This window comes from Orycteropus afer, unplaced genomic scaffold (assembly GCF_000298275.1).
Source record: "Orycteropus afer afer isolate SDZICR_OR568_19922 unplaced genomic scaffold, OryAfe1.0 scaffold00421, whole genome shotgun sequence".
In the NCBI taxonomy this organism is placed as follows: Eukaryota; Metazoa; Chordata; class Mammalia; order Tubulidentata; family Orycteropodidae; genus Orycteropus; species Orycteropus afer.
This window is the reverse complement of record NW_006922008.1, coordinates 1,284,131-1,305,381: the sequence shown is the minus strand read 5'-3', so window position 1 is coordinate 1,305,381 and position 21,251 is coordinate 1,284,131. Positions and strand designations below refer to the sequence as shown.

Sequence of the window (21,251 nt, the reverse complement as noted above, 5' to 3'; positions counted from 1 at the left end):
GAGGAGTGGCTGGTGGGTTTGAACTGCCAGCCTTCTGGTGAGCAGTCAAGTGCCTTAGGCACTATGCTACCAGAGCTCCCTTAGAACAATGGAAATGTAGAAATGTTGAGGATACCTGCTGGCCCATGTTCCCCATGACTGTGATCCTGAGCCACCAAGCCAGAGGCCCTCCTTTCTGCTAGGAAGCCCCTCATAGATTCCCATGTCATTTTCCTCTCATTGCTGCCCCACTGGGGCTGGGATTCAAACCCAGCTGGTCTGGCTCTAGAGGTGTGCCCTTGACCCCTGTCCTGCCTCTTCAGACCTAGAGGACATTCACTCATGCACAAGGAGAGGTGGATGACCTGCCCACCCAGACTGCAGGGCTGGCTCCAGCCCACCATGTGTGAGTGACGGGACATGGGCGAATTTGAATTTTGACCTTGGAGATCTCCCCTTCCAGCTCCTGCCCACGCAGCCTCTGCCCAGTACCACCATTCCTCACAAAGACGCAAGAGTCTCAGACCAGGAGGTACCTCTCAGACCTCCTCCCCAGTGAAGCTTGACAAGGACCTTCATCTAAAAATATGCCTGGGGCCGCAGAATTTTCTCACAATGTGGCCTGGCTGAAAATAGAATAATGGGAAACTTCGAGAAGTAGTAAGCTTCCCGTCTCTGGAGGTGTTCAAGCAGTGGCTAGAGGGCTGCTCATTTGTGCTCCAGCAGAGTTCTGGCACTCAGCAGGGATTGTACTGGAGACAGCTGAGAACCCTCTGCTTTGCTTTCCAGTGACGTCAGGCACCTTCATTCCATCCACCTGTTGTTAATGCAGCCCCTCTTTTCTCTTTCAGAGCCCACTGCCCCCGAGACACCCAGAGGGAAGCCCAAGCTGAACATCCTCTCCCAGGCTCCACTCATCCGATGGGTCCTCACACTTAGCTTTCTAGTGGCAACGGTGGCCGTGGGGCTGTATGCCATGTGAATGCAAACAAGCTGGCTCCTGGGGCCATGAACTCTGTCCAGCAGAAGGCCCTCAAGAGAAGGAAAATCTCACAGCTGACATCTCTACCTTAGGCATGGGGGGTCTGTTCCGGGGTCCCTGCCCTCTCTCTGTGGCCCTCTCTGTCTGCAAAGGAGGAAGGAGTCCTTCAGCGTCCTCATCCAAAAGCACAGCCAGCCCAGTGACCAGAACCCCCAGCGTGGGGCGGGACCCTTGCATCCCTGTTCCTGTAGCAGAGCCAGAAGAGGCAGTCAGGACAGTGACTGTCCTGACCCTCCAGATGTCCCAAGTTCACAGTCTCCTGGCTGACAGCCGTGACCGCTTTCCCTTTGGGCTATGGCAATTTTTATATAAACTTGCGAAAATGTTGTGTCTTATGTTTCTGTCGGAGCCGCTTTTTGTGGCCGGCCATGCCTGAACTGTGATATTTTGTTGTGTTCCGTTATGTTGTTATCACAGGGTGGGGGTGGTATTTGGGGGTAGGGTTGGTGAGTGGGGCGGGACATGTTTAACAGCACCGTGGCCTTGGTCTCTAACTTGTATGTGAAACAATAAACTACACTGCCTCCTAGTAACTTGCAATATTTTTCTTGAGCTCCCTGGGGAACTGACCTTTTCCTCTCCTGTTTCTTGAATGCCTGCTGGGGAGCCAGGGTGGAGGAGCTGGTTTCCAACATTGTACCCAGTTGGGAGAGTGTGGGCAGTCGGCCTTTGGCAGTTGTTGGGTGAATCATTGCCTCGTGCCACCTTGGTGCAAGACCTGCCTTTACTGAGCATGGGGCTGCCCTGTGAGGAGGAAGTGATCAGATTCCGGGGCCAAATGTATGAGTTCTGTGCGCTGAATCTTCAGGACTGGAGACAGGTCCTGGGTTCCGATCCCTGCTACTGCCCTCCATAGCTCTGACTCTGAGGTTAGTTCTTCAGCCTCATAGCATGCATATGGTGATAACTGCCCCATTAGCCTGCCTTGAGAGCAAATGAGATGTCTGGAAAGTGCCACCACCATATGACATTAGCAGCTATTATGGAAGAGGGGAGCCCAGTGGTTTGTGATTCTTGCTAAGTGGTCCTTGACCTGTGCAAGTCACTTCACCTCTGTCCCCTCGCCTAATCTCACAGCACACCTGTGAAAAGCTGTTACCACTGAGGGTCAGAAAAAAAAAGCAGGTCTGACCAGCACTGAGGAGTCCCTGGGTGGTGAAATGGTTCTATGCTCGGGCACTACCTGAAAGGCTGCAGGTTCGAGCCCACCCAAGGTACCTCGGAAGGAAAGCCCGAAAGATCTAGTCTGAAAAAATTGTTCACTGGCCACCCTGTGGAACAGAGTTCTACTCGGACACATGGGGGCGCCATGTGTCAGAATCGACTTGAGAGCAACTGGATGGTTGTGGTTCTAGCTCCAACACGGAAGCCCTTCTCACTGCCCTAGCTGGGGAAGCTACCGAGATGCTCAACATGCAGCCTCCAAACCCAGGAAGGTGACACCCCTTCACTGAAAGTGCACTGCACAGAGCAGGGATAGGGTCCTTATAGGGTCTGTTTATGAGGACCGGAGTCAGGGGACTCTAGTCCTGACTTTGTCACTAAGTCTGTGACCTTGGACAAGTTGCTTCAAGTCTCATTTTGTTCAGGGGTAAACTAGGAACAACACATCCAGTACTTGGGAGGATCTCAAAACACTGCCTTAAAGTAGATTCCAACTCATAGCAACCCCCATTGGGTTTCCAAGACCATAAATCTTTATGGAAGCAGACTGCCTCTTCTTTCTTCCACAGAGCAGCTGGTGGGTTTGAACCTTTTGGTTAGCAGCCAAATGCCTTAACCACTACACCACCAGAGCTCCTTGGTGGGAGAGTCAGTGATGTCCAAACAGCAGCCTATGGATGGTGGCATCAGAATCACTCAGAGACCTTCAACCGTGGAATCCAGGGCCCCACCCTGAGAAACTCTGATTCAGGAGACTGGAGGTGGGACTCTGGAATCTCTGCTTCCGATGCTCCCTGGGGGCTCTCAATGCACTGCCAGGTCTGGGAGCCACCATCGAGATTCTGTATGCAAAGGCACTCTGGGGGCATAGTGCTTAAGCACTCAGCTGCTAACCAAAAGGTTAGCTGTTCAAATCATTCAGCGGCTCCATAGAAGGAAGGCCTGGCTCTCTGCTTTCGTAAAGATAACAGTGTAGGAGACCCTAGGGGGCAGTCCCACTGCAGCCATCACATGGGGGCGCTACTCTATACCATGGGGTTGCTGAGCTGAATCAACTCGAGGACACCCAACAACACCATGCAGAGGTTAAGCATTCAAATTGCAGCCGTAGCTCAATCTCTCTTGGACTCAGTTTCCTCAAAGGGGCAGAAATGCTGTTTCATTGGCAAAGAAAGGAAGGAATGGAAGAAGGGAGGACAGAAGGAAAGAACTAAAGATGGTAGAAAGGAAGGAAAGGGAACCCACCTTGATTCTAACAGGAAAGTCTGAAGAATTTCTGGTCTGTCCTCATTAGGGGCAATTAAGGAGCTATTATAAAGAATGAATTAAATCTATGCCTGCTGACCTGGACAGACGTCCATAAAATATTAATGAGGAAAGCAAGTTCCAGATTAATACCTTTTTTTTTATGAAAATCCTCCCCATATTTGTAAAGATACGTTTGTGCGAATGGGGCAAAAGGAGTGCAGGGCTCTGTTCCATTTGGTCCCGTTGAGGGGTGGGGCAGGAGAGCACTGGACAGGGGACGATGCACTTCTGCTTAATAAGCACAGAAGCAAGCAGCCTCTATGCACCAGGCACCGTGTGGCTGAATCCACTGTAACTACCCGTTTGTTTTCCAATTGCTAGACAAGGACATCAGGTTTGGTAAAGTGGAGGGTCAGCGACAATAAGGGAGACACTCCACAAGATGGAGTAACAGTTGCCACAACAATGGACTCAACCACATCAACTATCAAGACGGCAGCGGACTTAGAACCGTTTTTTCCTGTTATACACGAGGTCACCATGCACTGGAGCTGACTCAGTGGCTGCTGACAGCAACAGTCTGCTTTACAGATGAAGAAACAGAAACACCAGGAATTCAAAGTAACTTCTCAAGGTCACTTAACTCCAAGGGGGCAGGGTTGTCATGTTGTTGCTGTTAGGGGCCGTCAAACTGGCAGCAAAACACTGCCCGGTCCTTTTCTAGTAACATGTCAGACACTGTTTCATCTCTATTCGTAAGGTTTCCAGTGGCCAGTTCTTTCAGAAGTGAACGGCCTCGTCCATCTTCCTAGTCTATTGTAATCTGGAAGCTCCATTGGAAACTGTCCGCCAAGGGTGACCCTGCTGGCATTTGAAACGCCAGTGCCATAGCTTCCAGCCTCACAGCAACACTCAAGCCACCACAGTCCAACGAAGTGCAAGATGAGTAGGTTGTTATATGAGCTTGTAATAAAAGCTCTTAATACTATTTAGGAAGGTAATACAACACAATGGTTATGGGAATGGTTGGTGGGGGTGAAGAGATCATTTCTTATCTTTCCTTTTTTTTTTTTTTAATTGTGATTTGGGTGAAAGTTTACAGAGCAAATTCACTTTCCATACAGAAGCCCCCCCACACTTTGTCTCATGAGATTGACTACAATTTACCCCAATGCAACAGCTCCCTTCCCACTTCCTCCCCATAGTTACCTCTTCCCTGTGTCCATCCCTCCATGCACTCCTGCCCCCTGAGCTGTCTCCCTGTGCATAAGCAGCCCTTCTTTCTCCCATGATTGTTCTCTCCAAGGAGTGTATCTACTTGAGGTAAATGTTCAACTCATATGCCTATCTTTTGTTTGGCTGGAAGCCACAGGTGTGGGTTCAATTCCAGACCTGAAGGGCAGCTGGGGGACATAGTCTCAGTGGTTCCACCAGGCTCCATCAGACCAGCAAACCTGGTTCCCCCCCCCCCTTTTATTTTTCCCCAAATGATTTTGACTTTTGTTCCACATTGTTCTCCCTCTCTGTCTAGGATCTCCTACATAGATCCCCCTCTGAGCGGTTGACAGTGGTAGCTTGGCACCATCTAGTTCTTCTGGTCTCATAGTCGTATAGGCTGCAGATCACATGGTTTACCAGACGATTGGACTAATTGTTTCCATGAATCTTTGGTTTTCTTCATTCTTCTTTGCTCTGGACAAGGAGAGACCCATTGTTCCATCTAGATGGCTCCTTTTAAGATCCCAGTCAGAAGAGATCATTTCTAATTCATATAATTTTCCAGGAACAGAACCAGCCCCAAGGGGCATTTTTTTCAGTGATACAGATGTCCACGGGCCCCAGCAAGTCATGATTCTGAGGCTATCCCTGAAGTCTCAGGTTGAGGGCAGGATCTTAAGAGTTCTGCAAATCTTGGGGCCACTGACACTCTACCCCTCAGTTCTGGCAGCCCGAAACAATTCTCAGAGTCCCTGACACAGTTTGCGGCAGACCATTTTAGCAGGGCATGCCCACCCTTTCTGACAAAGGAGTAGGACAAGGCCACCCTACAAAGAGCTCAGGAGATGGTAGGACTGAGTTGACAGGTTCAGTCCCACCACTGGCCACTTGGTTACACTTCTTCAAGCTTTGGATTTGACTTTTTCTTCAACACAAGTTACCCCAGGATGGGGCAGACGGAAAGTTGTCAGTTAACTTCACAAAGCTTAGGTGGGGCAGTGGTAGGCACAGAGGAAGAGGTTGGAAGAATGGGGTTTTAATTCTGGCTTGAACACCAACTCATTTAGTATTTTCAGCTGACCACTCTGTGCCTTAATTTTCCCGTTTACATAATTCCCTACCGAACTATATGGCTCCCCCCGTCCTCTGCCTTTCTTCTCCAGGGCTTCTAGGAGGGTTTGAACTGCCAGTTTGTTAAGGTTGCCAACAAGTCAATTTTCTCTTTTCCAACTCAGTGACCCATGTGACAGAGTAGAACTGTCCCACAGAGTTTTCTAGGCTATAATCTTGACAGAAATAGATTGCCACATCTTTCTCCTGTGGAGTGGGTTCCAACCACTGTCCCACCAGGCCTCTTTGGGAACCAGACATGAAACCTTAGCAGAAATAGGCTGGGTGGGGACTGTGGTGAACTGCAGATACAATGCTCATATAAGGGGAAGAGCCATCTGGCTCCGGCCCACATTGTTAATTGAGAATGCAATCCGAGGTTTTGTGCAGATCTTCAGTTTTTCAAGTTTGGCTGGAAATCTGGTTGTGAATTTTCTCAAATTTCAACCACCACCAAATGAATAAAAAGTCAGCAACTTTTGGAGTCAGTGTACGGTGGTGGAGAGCACTCCGAGCAGGGATGCAGGGAGGGGACTGTGTTCAAATGCTGTCTGGGATCCATGAACCATGGGGACAATCTGACCCTCTAATTTCTGAGCTACTTCTTTCACCTCACGGTTGTGAAATAGGTACATTTTCTACCTGTAGAGCAGAACTGGCCCCCTAGGATTTTCCTGGCGTTATCTTTCCAGTGGCAGATCGCCAGATCTTTCTCCTGCAGTGCCACTGGGTGGGTTCTAACTGCCAAACTTTTATTTGGCAACTGAGCGCTTAACCACTGCGTCACCAGGGCTTTTAAAAAAGCTTAAGAAATGTACACATAAGAGCTTTCAACACTTCCACTGGCCGCCCCGTATCCTCTGCGCCCCAAACCGGCCCTTCCGCCATCTTTGCGCCTCCCGCACCGCCACCACACTCCCCGCTTGCTTCTCTGCCAGAAGTTTCGCGCCAAATTAATTCCCGCGGACACAAAATGGAGCCCGGAAGAAGGCGAGGCCTGACGACTTGCACCTCACAGCCAATCGTTTTCGGTGAGAGGCGGGGCTAGGTAGCCGGGTTTGAGCGTGGGTCGCAGAGTAGCCCAATCGCTGGCCGCGGCACCCCGGCGAACCAATCAGGGAGCAGCGGTCCTAGCGTCCGAACGCGCCATCTCGTTTTTCCCGCGAAACTCGGCAGCCGAGCGTGGAGGTTCTTGTCTCCCGGGGTCCGTGGAGCTAGGGAGGCGGAAAGGTGAGGCCGGTGGGACTAGGGTGTGGGGTGCGGGGCAGTCAGCCGCACGGGGGTCTGCTGGCATCTGCGCTTTGGATCTGAGTAAGAGTGGGGCAGAGGTTTCTCCTAGAAGAAGTGGAGGTGGGATCGAGGAGGAGGAACCGGGGTCAGTCACCCTCACCCCACTTGGAGCCGGGACATCCCGCTCCTCGTTTGGAGCGGAGGACCCAAGCATCGGAGGAGAGGGAATGCCGCGCGCCGCTCCCAGCCCGTCCTAGCTCTTTATTCCCCTGCTAGGTGCAGTCATGTCCGGCTTCGATGACCCTGGGATTTTCTACAGCGACAGCTTCGGGGGGGACCCCGGGGCCGATGAGGGGCAGGCCCGCAAATCTCAGCTGCAGAGACGCTTCAAGGAGTTCCTGCGGCAGTACCGCGTGGGCACCGACCGCACGGGCTTCACCTTCAAATACAGGTGCGCAATGAGAGAGTTGGAGGAGAGATGCGCCCGCAAACCTCCGTGCTGCGGCGCTGAGGGTCAGGGCACGCGAGCTCCGCTTCCCTCAGAGCCCCGTACTGTGGTGGAGGGGCTGAGCAGGGACGGGAAAGGAACAGAGGGCTGAAGGAGGCTGGCTTGGGTCACAGGGATTTGGTCTCGGTGGTGCTTTTTCTTCTACTCGTTCTGCCCCGAGGGCGTATAGTTTTGTAAATTTTATAGCTGAAGTTAATTTTGGGGCGTGTCACCTGCTGAGTGGGGCACAGCAACCCTACATCTTACTGCTCTTCCAGGTAATCTCTGCCATACTTTGTAAGCTTAAGTGGTCCGTGGGTGTAAACGGTGAAGGTGGTAGTTATGGTTCCCTTCACTCGTCCTGCATTCTTTCAGCTTACCTTAATTGAGCACCTGCTGTATGCTGGTCACCGTGGCAGCTGCTGGGGTACAGCACCCGACAAGCTGGACAGGGTCCCTGCCCTTACTCCGTCTTACAGCCCAGCAACCGCTTGTTGAATCCTCATAGACCCAGCTTCTATCCTGGTGACCTTGAAGTGCAGAGAGCATGAGTTTGTTAAAAGTCAGGGCCAGGTTTGGACCTGACCAACTATTAGCTGAGTGACTTCCAAGTGATGTTCTCTCTAGGCCTCAGTTTCTTTATCAGTAAAATGGTTATAGCGGTTCCTGACTCCATTTATTTACATGCCAGCTAACGCTGACCACTTACTATGTTTAGACACAGTGCTGGCACTGAGATACAAAGATGAAAAGACACTTCTTGTCCTCAAGAAGCTCCTAATCAGTAGGTGAGACACTGAGACCAATAAATAAATTACAAAGTGATAATTCCCTCAGTTGAGGAATGTGGAAGGCAGAGGAGTTAGGGAAGGCTTCCAGACGAGCTGTGGATTGACTCTCGAGCTGAGGGAAGAGTTTCAAGGGTGGATGGCATTAAACGTAGGAGTAGTTGCATGGACGCAGGAATGGCTTGTACAGCAAGGAGCTTTCAGGGACAGGCTGACCGTTTGATTGGGTCCTGGACAAAAGGTAGAAAAGGATGGGTCCCGAGGTGAGGCTGGGGAGCAGGCTGGGCATAAGTTTCCAAAGTGTGTTCCTGGAATAGTAGTTCTGTGAGATGCTGTGTAAAAAGAGGGTCCTATGGTTGACAAGACAGACAAGATCTCTGCTGCCACGGAGCCTGCAAATTTGAGGTTAGTTTCCAAGAGTGAGTTACGAGGAAGCCTCTGAGTTTGCAGTGAGTGTCTCCCAAACTGAACTGTGGGTGGACCCCTGTCTGAGCAGTTAAACAGTCTTCAGTTTCTTGTGACCACTTCCATGGCGCTTTCTGTGGAGGACACCTTTGTTGATACTGGGGAGCCTTTACAGGATTAGGTGATGAGTGTCCTTGAATTAGGTGTGGGCTTGGGAAGAGGAGGGTGTGGCAGTGGTGGCTGCAGTGTGGGAGGCTGATGGGCAGAGGCCCCTCAGCCAGCGTTGGTTTCCTTGTTTCTGTACCCACCCACTGCAGGGATGAACTCAAGCGACATTACAACCTGGGCGAGTACTGGATTGAGGTGGAGATGGAGGATCTGGCCAGCTTTGATGAGGACCTGGCTGACTACTTGTACAAGCAGCCAGCTGAACACTTACAGCTGGTGGGTGAGGCCCCATTCCTGAACCCCTCCAGGTTGGATCTGCCCCAGTCACTAATAGCCTGTCCCCTTCCTCTTCTCTAGTTAGAGGAAGCTGCCAAGGAGGTGGCTGATGAGGTGACCCGGCCCCGGCCCACCGGGGAGGAGGTGCCCCAGGACATCCAGGTCATGCTCAAGTCAGACGCCAGCCCATCCAGCATTCGCAGCCTGAAGGTGGGTCAGCCTAGGCACCTGTCTGAGCGTGGTGGCAGCCACTGCATGGTGGAGAGGGACTCTGGAGGCAGGCAGGCCTGGGCACCAGCTGTGTGACCCTGAGCAAGTCACTAGAACTTTCTGAGCCAGTTTCCTCCTCTGTAAAAGTAATTCATGAGACAAATATTCATTAAGCTCTTCCTGTGAGCATGGCATGGCATTAGGTCCTGGAAAAACAATGATGAACTAAACAGACAAGTTCTCACTCTCGTGGAGTTTACGTCCAGCAGGGGAGATGGAGTATATCAGTAAACATCACCCATGGTAGAATGTTACGTGGTCCTAAAGGCAAGGAAGGGAGCTCTTATAACGTAGTGCCTAAGGCATTTGACTGCTAACCAGAAAGCTGGAGGTACAAACTGACCAGCCACTTCGCAGAAGGAAGATTGGACAGTATTTCCGTAGTGATAACTCCTCGGGAAACCAAGGAGGGATTGCTATGAGTCAGATCCAACTTGACGGTGGTGAATTTAAAGGCAAGGAAAGAAATCAAGAGGGTGATGAGAAAGCGTGGGGCCCCTCTGGGAAAGATGGAGATGGCTCTTATGAGGAGGTGACGTCTGATGTGATGTGAGGTCTTTAAAAGCAGGAATGGTGCCTGAGGCTCCCCTGAACCCGTGTTCTGTCAGTCTGGTCCAGGTTTTCTTCATTCTTCAAAAGGAGAACATCCAAATAAAACCTTTTGTAAGCTGAGATGATGTAAAGTGAAGAAGCAGTTACTAATAATTTCTATGGGAAAACCTTTTGAGATTTCCCAGACCCCAAAAAATAACCTACTAAGTCTTATCATATAACACAAAACGTAAAGAAACTCTGAAACATTGACATGCAGTGCTCACAGACACAGTTCAAAGTTATGGCGGCTTGATGCTGAGATGCTGAGTGCAGTTCCTGGGGAAGGAGCTTGGCGAGGCCTCTCTTGCTGCCTGGGGCAGGCACTGTGCCGATAATGGCTTGCTGCAAAACACTGAATGTTGGTTTCGCTTTTTGTCTTTTATTATAAAAGCGAAAATCCTCTTTGGGTTTCTTTTGGTTAGTAAAAACAGGTACTGATGTAGGTCTTTTGGAAAAGCAAAGTTGACATAAAGCAAACTTTTGAAAAGCGGGGGATACCTGTACTGACTGGGTCCAGTGGGTAGATGCTCAGCAAACAGGCTTTCGGCTGAGCAGAGGAGCTGTGGCCTCCCTGTAGCTCTGGGCCCCCTCCCCTGGCTCCTGTGCAGGGCATTTCCCAGCATGGGCCCGATGTCCCCTGCCTCTCACCCTTCTATTAACTTTTAAAAATTGTGGTAAATACATTGAGAGCAAAACATTCGCCGTTTTAGCAGTCTTCACAGGTGCCGTGCAGTGGCCTTCAGTATGGCCATCATGCTGTGCGAGCACCACCACCCTGGCTCCCTTTAACGGCACCCTCCCTGTGGCTCTGTTGTAGTCCGACATGATGTCGCACCTGGTGAAGATCCCCGGCATCATCATTGCAGCCTCTGCAGTGCGGGCCAAGGCCATGCGCATCTCTATCCAGTGCCGCAGCTGCCGCAACACCGTCACCAACATCGCCATGCGGCCTGGCCTGGAGGGCTACGCCCTGCCCAGGAAGTGCAACACGTGAGTGGGCCTCAAGCCATCTGCATTGCCAGAAGGGACCTCAGGTCACGACCTGGTAGCTGCTCATTAAAGACCTGGGAAGAGCGGGGACAGGGGATGTGCCCGGGGGATTGACAGAAATCTGAGCCCTGGGGCGTGTTATGCCTCTACATTTGTGAGTTCTGCCCCCCCCCGCCCCCCCCCCATGCCCAGACAGACCTGTGCAGGAAGCCAGGGTTGGGAGGGGAGAGTGTGCTAGGGGAGTGTGTCTGTATGGAGTCTTCTACAGGGGTCAGTAAGCTGGCTCACCCACACAGTCTGTGACCCCAGCCATGCTTGCTCATTGGTGTATTGCCTGTGACTGTGTTCATGCCACAAAGCGGAGTGTGTGGCCTCTGGGACTGTAAAACCTGTCTGGGCCTTGGCAGAACCCCTGATGTGAAGGGAGCCCATCCCCTCGTTCTCTGATTGGCTGCTTTCTTGGCCATCTCTGCTGATTGCTCCTCAGCTTCCCGACCTAGCGTTGCAGGGCCCCAGGGCCCAGCCATCCACTTCTGTTTCTGCGCTAACCCATAGGTGATCATGAGCTGACCGATGTATGGAGACTACACATGGGTATCTCCACCGACCCCCAGACTGCTATGTCCAGCAGCCTCAGACATCCCATGGGGTGCTAATGGGCACATTACAGACTTGATCATGGCCCAAATGGAACCAGATGCCACCCATCCTCAGACCTGCCCCTTCCGCATTGCCCCCCACAGAATGCCATCTGTTCCTGTGTTCAGGCCTAGATCCTTGGCCTCGTCATGTTCCTCCTCCTTGCATTGAAACCATCCTTCTGGCTCTGCTGTCGGATGTGCCTGTAGAGAACCAGAGCATTTCTTACTGTCTTTCTCACATCTCAGGAGCTCTGGTGGCTCAGTGGTTAAAGCATTCAGCTGCCAACGAAAGGTTGGTGGTTCGCATCTACCACACTCTCTGTTGGGAGAAAGATGAGGCAGTCTGTTTCTAGAAATCCTGAAGCAGTTCCACTCCGTCCTACTAGGTTCCTGTGAGTCAGAATCGACTTGATGGCAGTGGGTTTCAGTTGGCACATCTGCCTTGTTCCATGTTGCTGTCACTCACCTAGAACAGTGCAGTAACCTCCCTGGTTACTGGGTGGTTACGTTCTCTACCCAGCAGCCAGCATGCCCTAAACTGCAAGTGCTTCGGTGTCTCTTGTGTCACCCACAGCCACATCCTCTTGTAGCTCGTCTGGCTCCAGCTCCCTCCTGCCTTGCCTCCCCACTCCTCCCTCTTGCTGGGCCCCAGCCGTGTCCTCCAAGCACATACCAGTTGTGGCACAGAGCTTACGTTTCCTCTGTGTGGAACACTCTTCATCAGGGTTCCACAGTCTGTTCTCACTTCTCCCTTCAGGTTGCTCCTCACTGTCACCTGGTCAGAGGGGCCTTGCTGAAGCCACCGTGCTGTCTGAGTTCACACAATTCGGCCACTCTCTCTTTTTCTTAGTTGCCTTTCTTTTTCCCTAGCACCTAGTACTACCTGTCATCATATTATGTGGTAATTTGCTTGTTTGCCTTTCCTGTTTCCTGAGCAGGCACTTTTTGTTTACCGCTGTGTCTCTTGTGCCTATAATAAAGCCTGGGGTAGAAGATGCTTTGTTGTAATGACTAGGATTTTACATAGAAGCCTGAGAATGGTCTAGAGATGTTTAGAATCTCCCTGGAAAAGATCCTGGAATTGGAGTAGGGGGTTAGTAAGGTCATTGATAATCTGGCTACTTGTGTGCAGCTTAAGTGCTGCTCAGCTGTGGCCCTAAAGGTCAGTGGTTCAAACCCATCAGCTGTTCCTCCAGAGGAAGAGGTGGCCTTGCAAACCTTGTGAGGCAGTTCTGCTTGGTCCTGTAGAGTTGCTGTGAGTTGGAATCAATTCCTTGGCAGCAGGCTTGGTTTGGTTTTTCTTTGGAGATGTAGGACTTGTCTTCTACCACTCGGCAAGTTAACGGAAGAGTCAGGTTTCCAGAGCTTCTTCCAATTCCTAATCCAGTGCTCTGCCCACCATAGAGAAGCCCTCTGTTTGGGGCCTTTGCCAGTGTATCCCAGGGTCCCCTTCAGCTGTGGCTGGTCACATCCTGTTGCTGATTTGTGGTGACCAGGTTCTTCCGCCCCATGCAGGGATCAGGCTGGGCGTCCCAAGTGCCCTCTGGACCCATACTTCATCATGCCCGACAAGTGCAAATGTGTGGACTTCCAGACCTTGAAGCTGCAGGAGCTGCCCGACGCAGTGCCCCACGGCGAGATGCCCAGACACATGCAGCTCTACTGCGACAGGTGGGAGGGGCTGGGTGGTGGCCCTAAGCCGGTGGCTGGTGTAGTGCATCTGGGTTGTCTGGAGCGTGTGGGTCATGGTGGGGGGAAGGGGAAGAGTTGGAGCCTGGTTACTGAATAGTTACACTGTGCCTGGTGCTTCCCATACATTTCCTCTCAACTTCCTGTAACCCATAGGACACCTTAACCCCCATTTTGCAGATGAAGAAATGTAACTTTGAGAGATTAACTGACTTAGTGAGTGGAAGATCTAGGTTTTGAGCCTACATCTGTGTCTTTCCAAAGCCCCTATAGCAGCATCTCTCCAGCCCTCTTAGGACTGAGAGGCCCTGGGAAATGTTCTAGGAGCCCCAGGGTGGCATATCGAGGTCACTGGCTGAGGAAGCATCTTCCCGGCCTAGCACCCCCGCCCCACACCTGCTGCCTTGGGGCTTTCTGGTAAGATTTTGCCCTGAGGAAGTTGCAGAGGGGCCTGGGCATGGTTCCCTCAGTGACCTGGGGGGAAGGTTTGGAGTGTTGACCAGGGCTCTTAACCTGGCTTGGCCACCCTGATAATGCACATGGATGTTCTGGACATGTGGATTTCTGAGGAGCAGGTTTATGGCTTCCATCAGCTTGCTCAATGGCAGTTGAGTTTGTAGGAGTCAGACTCTTGGGCAAGTTACATGAGTTTGTTGTGACTCAGTTTCCTCATCAGCACGATGGGGATAATGACAGAATTCCATCTCCACTGTGCTGTTTACATAGAAAATGCACATTCAGTGCACAATTCCTGGCACAGAGTAAGTATTTACTAGATTATGTCTTAGATTATTTGATAATAATGAGAGTGTAATAGATTATTCTCCGGGGGCATGTGATCCAAAACATGTCAGAAAGAGAGTGGGAAGAGAGGCATGGAGCCTTGTAGCTGTTACAGGTGGCAGTGAAGAGCAGCTTATAAAGCACTGTGGTACCCGTTTCCTCCCTGATTCTCCAACAGTAAAGGCCGGTGAGGTCATCTGAGAGATGAAGATACAGGCCCAGAGAGGCACAGTGGCTTCTTGAAGTCACACAGCTGCTAAGTGGCAGAGGGCAGGTACAGGTCCAAGTGTCTCCTCTATGCCACACTGCCTCTGGCTAGAAAGGATAATGTTCTAACATTTTATTTTGTAAAGAGAGAATGAGAACTCAGGCAAATTGACTTGGTGGAGCTTATGGAAGCAGAAATGGGGAGTGGCCCAGGCCAGGAAGCTGGAGGGGGATGAGGAGGAAGCCTTCTCCTGAGCTAGCCACAGAAGGTGTGTGACTAATCTAAGAGAGATGGGGCTTCTGAAGCACTGAGCCTCTCCCCTCCACCTGCGGGAATAACTCATGAGCTTGAGAAGGCAGCTGGAAGGGTCGGCTGCCACCATAACTGGGGCTTAACAGCACTGTCCTAAGCAGTGAGCCGTCTAAGAATTGGGTGGGTTGTGAGGAAGGGCAGGGGACCCTTTCCTTTGGGCCCCATGGGATGGAATGGGGTGGAGGCGGGTCAGTAGAGATGCTTAGGTGGCTGGTGAGTATGATGGGAGTGGGTGAATCAGACTTGCTTTTTCCACTAGTCTCTTACCTTTTCTCTTTCCTCTCAGGTACCTGTGTGACAAGGTTGTCCCTGGAAACAGAGTCACCATCATGGGCATCTACTCCATCAAAAAGTTTGGCCAGATCTCCAGCAGAGGTGGTGACAGGGTGGGTGTGGGCATCCGGAGCTCCTACATCCGGGTCCTGGGCATCCAAGTGGACACAGATGGCTCTGGTGAGTCAGCTCTGGGGCCCTGCTCAGCCCTATCTGTGCTGTGCTTGCATACTTCCATTCACATGTGGTTTGTGGCCCCATGAGGCAGCCTGGGACATCCTTGAATTGCTCATGCTACTAGAATGTTCATCCTTATGTTAAGCAAAAACTTGCCTCCTTGGAGCATCTGCCTGTCAGTCCATACTGTGGGCCCTGGACTGAAGGTGCTTGCCTAAATGCAGGACCAAGTCTGAAGGCCAGGTATGGACATGTGTTTCCAGGCAGGGAGGACCTCAGCCCAGTTGGAGATATGTTCCTGCTGGGGAACAGGGCAGAGTGAGGTGGTGGCAGATGTGAGTACAGCCAGGTGCTAAAGCAGGTTAGAGAAGGTGAGAGTGGCAGGAGCCTTGTAGGCAGGGTGTGCGGACAAAGAGGAGTGTAGGGGCTGGGTTGGAAGGATGGCAGGATGTGAAGGATAGGCTCTTCCAGGTGGGATAGGAGCAGCTTGAGTGGGTGAAGCCCCTGGTCTGGCTGGGCTGCTGAGTGGGTTTAGGGACGAGTGGGCTGGAGCCACACAAAGGGCATTGAACGCCAAGGGGAGGACTTGTGCTCTCACCTGAGGGCTGGGGAGCCACTGCACGGTTTTCCAGATTTGTGTCTACACTGTCTACAGTGAATTGATTTGGAGGGGAGGGTTCCCAGACTCAGTTCACAGACCACACTATGTTCCTTCCCTGGTGAGCTTGTCTCGGCTCACAGCTTAGAACAGCCCCCATGTTGTCAATTATAAGTTTCTGTCTCTAACCTGAACTTCCCCCCATATCCAGACTCATAGCCAACTGTTGACAAATCCATGTCAGTGTCTGCAAGGCATCTCAAACCTAACCCATCCAGAGCCAAGCTCCTTTATTCCCCCACCTTCTCACGATGGCTCCTCTGCCTTCTGGTCTCAGCTGATGTCCACTCCGTCTTTCCAGTAGTCAGGCAAAACACCTCAAAGTCATCCCACAGCCTGGCCACTTCTCCTTACCCCACCATCTTGACCCAGGGTTATTGCTGGGCTTCCTCACTAGTATTCCAGCCTCTGCCCTTGCCCCCCTGTGTTTTCTTTTCCACACAGCAGCCAGAGTGATCTGCTGTTAGAACCAAGGCATCATGCTGCTTCTTGGCTGAAATGGCTCCATTTCTCTCCATTCAGTGAAAGGCTTTCTGGTGGTCCCCAGGGTCCCTACACACCCTGGCCCGCTAACACCTCTGACCCTTTCTCTCCTCCCCTTGTCCACTGGGCACTGGAATGTACCAGACTCTCTCCTGAGAGGGAGAACTGGGTCTCTGTCTTGACTTGGGCTGAGGCTGTGCCATCCTGACCCTGAGGGCTCAATACTGGTGAGCTGGGCCCATGCCCTGGAGTAGGCTGGAGGAGGGTCCCCCTTATGCACCACTCTCCCCTTTCCACTTAGGCCGCAGCTTTGCAGGGGCTGTAACCCCACAAGAAGAGGAGGAATTCCGCCGCCTGGCTGCCCTACCCAATGTCTATGAGGTCATCTCCAAGAGCATCGCCCCCTCCATCTTTGGGGGCACGGACATGAAGAAGGCCATCGCCTGCCTGCTCTTTGGGGGCTCCCGAAAGAGGTGGGAGTTGGGCCCTCTCTTCATTTTTCCTCAGACCCTCGGCTCTGCTCCTACTCCCCGGATCTTCCCCAGGCCAGTTTGACTGTCAGCCGGCTGGGGCCTAATTTCCCTCCCTGGCTAGAGAGTGGGTGGGGAAACCCAGCAAGTGCAGTGGGGAGAAAATGGGCTTAGGGCCAGGAGGATATTGTCACTACTTTGCTCCTTGCTTAGTGTGTGACTTGGGTAGAGTGACACCACCTCCCTGAATCTGAGTGTCCCCGTGAATTACCCAGGTGGAAAATCTGACACTCAGGCCATCACACATGTTTTTGAAACTAAACAATAGAAATATAGAAAATAATAATATTAATGTTTACTGGGAGTCCCTGAGTACAGTGTCCGATTACCCAGTAAGCAAGGTAAGCATGGACTGACTTGTGCTTGCTACTAATCTATAGTGAACAATTCCATGTTTTGCATCACGTCAAAGATTCTGTTCCTAGGTTATGGCTGGCATCTGTCTCTCCCAGCCTCAGTGTCCTACAGAATCAAAGCCTCTCTTAACATTTACAGTCCCTGGCAGGGACAGAGTACCCCGTAAGCAAAGTAAGCACCATCTTATATGTGCTTGCTCATCTGTAGTGAACAATTTCAGGTATTTTTTGTGGTGAAAAACGTGAAACTGTTTACTATAGATTTAGTAAGTAAGCATAAATAAGCCCATTCTTATGTTGCCTTTTGGGTTTCTGCCTCTGCCTAAGTAGTGCAAACGGTTAACATGCTCGGCTGCTAACTGGAAGGTTAAAGGTTCAAGTCCACCGAAAGGTGCCTTGGAAGAAAGGCCCGGCCATCTATTTTTGAAAAACCAACCATTGGAAACCCTATGGAGCACATTCTGGCACACATAGAGGTAGCCTATTGTTAGGTGCCCTCGAGTAATCTCTGACTCATAGCGACCCTGTGCACAGCAGAACGAAACTCTACTCAGTCCTGTGCCAGCCTCAATGATCCTTGCTATACCTGAGCCCATTGTTGTAGCCACTGTGTCAATCCGTCTCGTTGAGTGTTTTCCCCTTTTTCGATGACCTTCCACTTTACCAAGCATGATATCCTTCTCCAGGGAATGGTTTCTTCTGACAGCCAAAGTAGGTGAGATGACGTCTGGCCATTCTCGCTTCCATGGAGTATTCCGGCTGCACTTTGTCCAGAACAGATTTGTTTGTCCTTTTAGCAGTCCATGGTACTCTTAGCATTCTTCTCCAACACTGCAACTCAAAAGCATCAACTCTTCTTTGGTCTTCCTTATTCATTGCCCAGCTCTCACATGCATAAGAGGCAATTGAAAATACCATGGCTTGGGTTAGGTAGGTGCACCTTAGTCTTCAAGGAGACATCTTTGCTCTTCATCACTTGAAAGTCAAGGACTTTTGCAGCAGATTTGCCCAATGCAGTATGTTGTCTGTTGTCTTGATTGCTGCTTCCACTGGCATTTATTGTAGAACCAAGTAATACGAAGTCCTTGACAACTTCAGTCTTTTCTCCATCCATCATGAATCTGCTTATTGTCCCAGTTGTGAGGCTTTCCATTTTCTTTATGTTGAAATACAATCCATATTGCAGACTGTAGTCTTTAATCTTTATCAGTAAGTGCTTCAAGTCATCCTTACTTTCAGCAAGCAAAGTTGTGTCGTCTGTGTATCACAGGTTGTTAATGAGTCTTCCTCCAATCCTGATGCCACATTTTTTCTTCATATAGTCCAAGTCTCGGATTATTTGCTCAGCATACAGATTGAATAAGTATGGTGAAAGGATACAACCCTGACACACTCCCTTCTTGATTTTAAACCATGCATTATCCTCTTGTTCTGTTTGAACAACAGCCACTTGATCTATGTACAATTTCCTCATGAGTACAATTAAGTGTTCTGGAATTCCCATTCTTCTCATTGTTACCCATAATTTGTTATGATCCACACAATTGAACACTTTTACATAATCAATAAAACATAAGTAAACATCTTTCTGGTATTCTTTGCTTTGAGCCAAGATCCATCTGACATCAGCTATGATATCCCTTGTCCCACATCCTTTTCTGAGTCCAGCTTGTGTTTCTAGAAGCTCTCTGTCAGTATACTAGTGCAACCGTTTTTGAATTATCTTCAGTAAGATTTTACTTGCATGTGATATTAATGATATTATTCGATAATTTCCACATTCTGTGGGGCCATCTTTCTTTGGAATGGGTATAAATAAGGATCTTTTCCAGTCAGTTGTCCAGGTAGTTGTCTTCCAAATCTCTTGGCATAGCCAAGTGAGTGCCTCTAGTACGGCATCAGTTTGGTGAAACATCCCTGGGTATTCCGTCAATTCCTGGAGCCTTGTTTTTTGCCAATTCCTTGAGTGCAACTTTGATCAAGATTCTTCCTTCAATACCATTGGTTCTTGATCATATACCATCTCCTGAAATGGGTGAACATGGACCAGTTTTTTTGGTACAGTGACTCTGTTTATTCTTTCTATCTTCTTTTGATATTTCCTGCATCATTCAATCTTTTGCCCATAGAATCTTTCAGTCTTATAATTTGAGGCTTAGTTTTTTTCTTCAGTTCTTTGAGCTTGAGAAATGCTGAACGTGTTCTTTCCTTTTGGTTTTCTAACTCCAGGTCTTTGCACATTTCATTATAATAATTGACTTTGTCTTCTTGAGCTGCTCTTTGAAATCTTCTGTTCAGTTCTTTTATCTTGTCATCCATTTGCTTTAGTTACTGACCATTCAAGGACAAGTTTCAGAGTCTCTCTGACATCCATTTTGGTCTTTTCTTCATGGATGATATTCTTGATGTCATCCCACAATTCCTCTGGTTTTTGGTCATTGGTGTTGAATGTATCAAATCTATTCTTTAGATGGTCTCTAAATTCAGGAAGGATATTATCAAGGTCATATTTTGGCACTCGTGGACTTGTTTTAATTGTCTTCAACTTCACCTTGAACGTGCATATGAGCAGTTGATGGTCTGTTCCACAATCAGCTCCTGGCCTTGTTTTGGCCAAAGATAACAAACTTCTCCATCGCCTCTTGCCACAGATATAGTCAGTTTGATTCCTGTGTATTCCATCTGGTGAAGTCTATGTGTATAGCTGTCCCTTGTGTTGTTGAAAAAGGTATTTGCAATGAATAAATCTTTTGTCTTGCAAAATTCTATCATGCGATCTACAGCGTTATTTCTGTCACCAAAGCCATAATTTCCAACTACTGGTAACTCTTTGTTTCCAACTTTTGTATTCCAATCACCAGTGATAATCAACACGTCTTGATTGCATATCAATTTCAGACTGCAGAAGTTGGTAGAAATCTTCCATTTCCTCATCTTTGGCTTTGGTGGTTGAGTGATGAGTCAAGGGGTTCCCTGAATCGGAATCAACTAAACTACAACTTTAAAAAAAATGTAACATTAAAAAATTTTTATTGTGCTTTAAGTGAAAGTTTACAGAGCAAATTAGTTTCCCGTTTGATTGCTTGTACATAAAGTGTTCCCTGACATTAGTTGCATTCCCCACAATGTGTCAGCACTCTTCCTATTTCCGCCCTGGGCTCCCCGTTTCCTTTCATCCAAATTTTCTGCCTCCTTGCCTTCTCTTTGCTTTCGGGCAAATGTTATCCTTTTGATCTCAGATAATTGTTTGTTCTAAGGAATATGTTCCTCTTGGGTGTTATTATTTATTTTATGGAGCTGTCTGTTGTTTGACTGAAAGTTGGTCTCTGGGAATGACTGTCATTCCAGCTTAGAAGGGTGTCGTAGAACCACCGTCTCAGGGTTCCTGTAGTCTCTGTCAGACAGTATGTTTTTTTTTCCCCTGTGAGTTTCCTTTTTTACTCTACTTTTTTTCTTCTGCTCTATCCCAAACCCTCGTTCTGATCCCAGTCAGAGCAGCCGGTAGTAGTAGCCAGGCACCATCGAGTTCCTCTGGTCTTGGGGTCGTGTAGGCTGTGTTCATGTGGTCCATTACTCCTTTGGACTAATTGCTCTCTTGAGTCTTTGGTTTTCTTCACTCTCCTTTGCTCTGGATGGGTAGAGACCAATAGTTCTATCTTAAATGGTGCTCACAAGCTTTTAAGATCCTAGATGCTCCTCACCAAAATAGGATGCAGAATATTGTCTTTATGAGCTATGTTGTTCAAATTGACATAAATGTCCCTCAAATCTTTGTGCTTTGCCCTTGAATCTAGGGACTTCATCCTGTGAGGTGTTAGGTTATGCCTAAGAAGTTTTCATGACTGTGCCCCTTGTGTGGTCTATTGTCTGTATTATTGTACATACAGCGCTTATAATTACATAGTAGAAATATCCACAACCAAACCTACATCTGCAGGTGGGTTTGCTCCCTTACAGCCACCTGTGCCTCTTTAGCATACCTAACTACTAAGTATCCATTCATAAATTATTGGTAGTTAATATTATTGTTGCAGGATTGTCTGTGTTAGCATAATTGCTGTTATTATTGGGTGCTATTCATGGGAGCTCTGGTAGCATAGTGGCTAAAGCACTTGACTGCTAACCAGAAGGCTGGCGGTTCAAACCCACCAGCCACTCCTCGGAAGGAAGAT

The 21,251-nt window shown here is 49.5% G+C and overlaps 2 protein-coding genes across 2 annotated transcripts in view; both read left to right on the top strand.

Annotated features, from left to right (window-relative positions):
* Positions 1 to 961, top strand: part of HMOX1 (heme oxygenase 1) — a 10,402-nt gene extending 9,441 nt beyond the window's left edge. The window contains exon 5 of the mRNA XM_007953979.2: positions 831 to 961. Within this exon, the coding sequence (XP_007952170.1) occupies positions 831 to 961 (131 nt within the window). The remainder of the gene's footprint in view (positions 1 to 830) is intronic.
* A 6,314-nt stretch (positions 962 to 7,275) lies between these two features.
* Positions 7,276 to 21,251, top strand: part of MCM5 (minichromosome maintenance complex component 5) — a 51,527-nt gene continuing 37,551 nt past the window's right edge. Inside the window, exons 1-7 of the mRNA XM_007953976.1 lie at positions 7,276 to 7,442; positions 8,989 to 9,115; positions 9,197 to 9,325; positions 10,797 to 10,969; positions 13,126 to 13,281; positions 14,889 to 15,055; positions 16,495 to 16,666. Coding sequence (XP_007952167.1) covers positions 7,276 to 7,442; positions 8,989 to 9,115; positions 9,197 to 9,325; positions 10,797 to 10,969; positions 13,126 to 13,281; positions 14,889 to 15,055; positions 16,495 to 16,666 — 1,091 coding nt within the window. The remainder of the gene's footprint in view (positions 7,443 to 8,988; positions 9,116 to 9,196; positions 9,326 to 10,796; positions 10,970 to 13,125; positions 13,282 to 14,888; positions 15,056 to 16,494; positions 16,667 to 21,251) is intronic.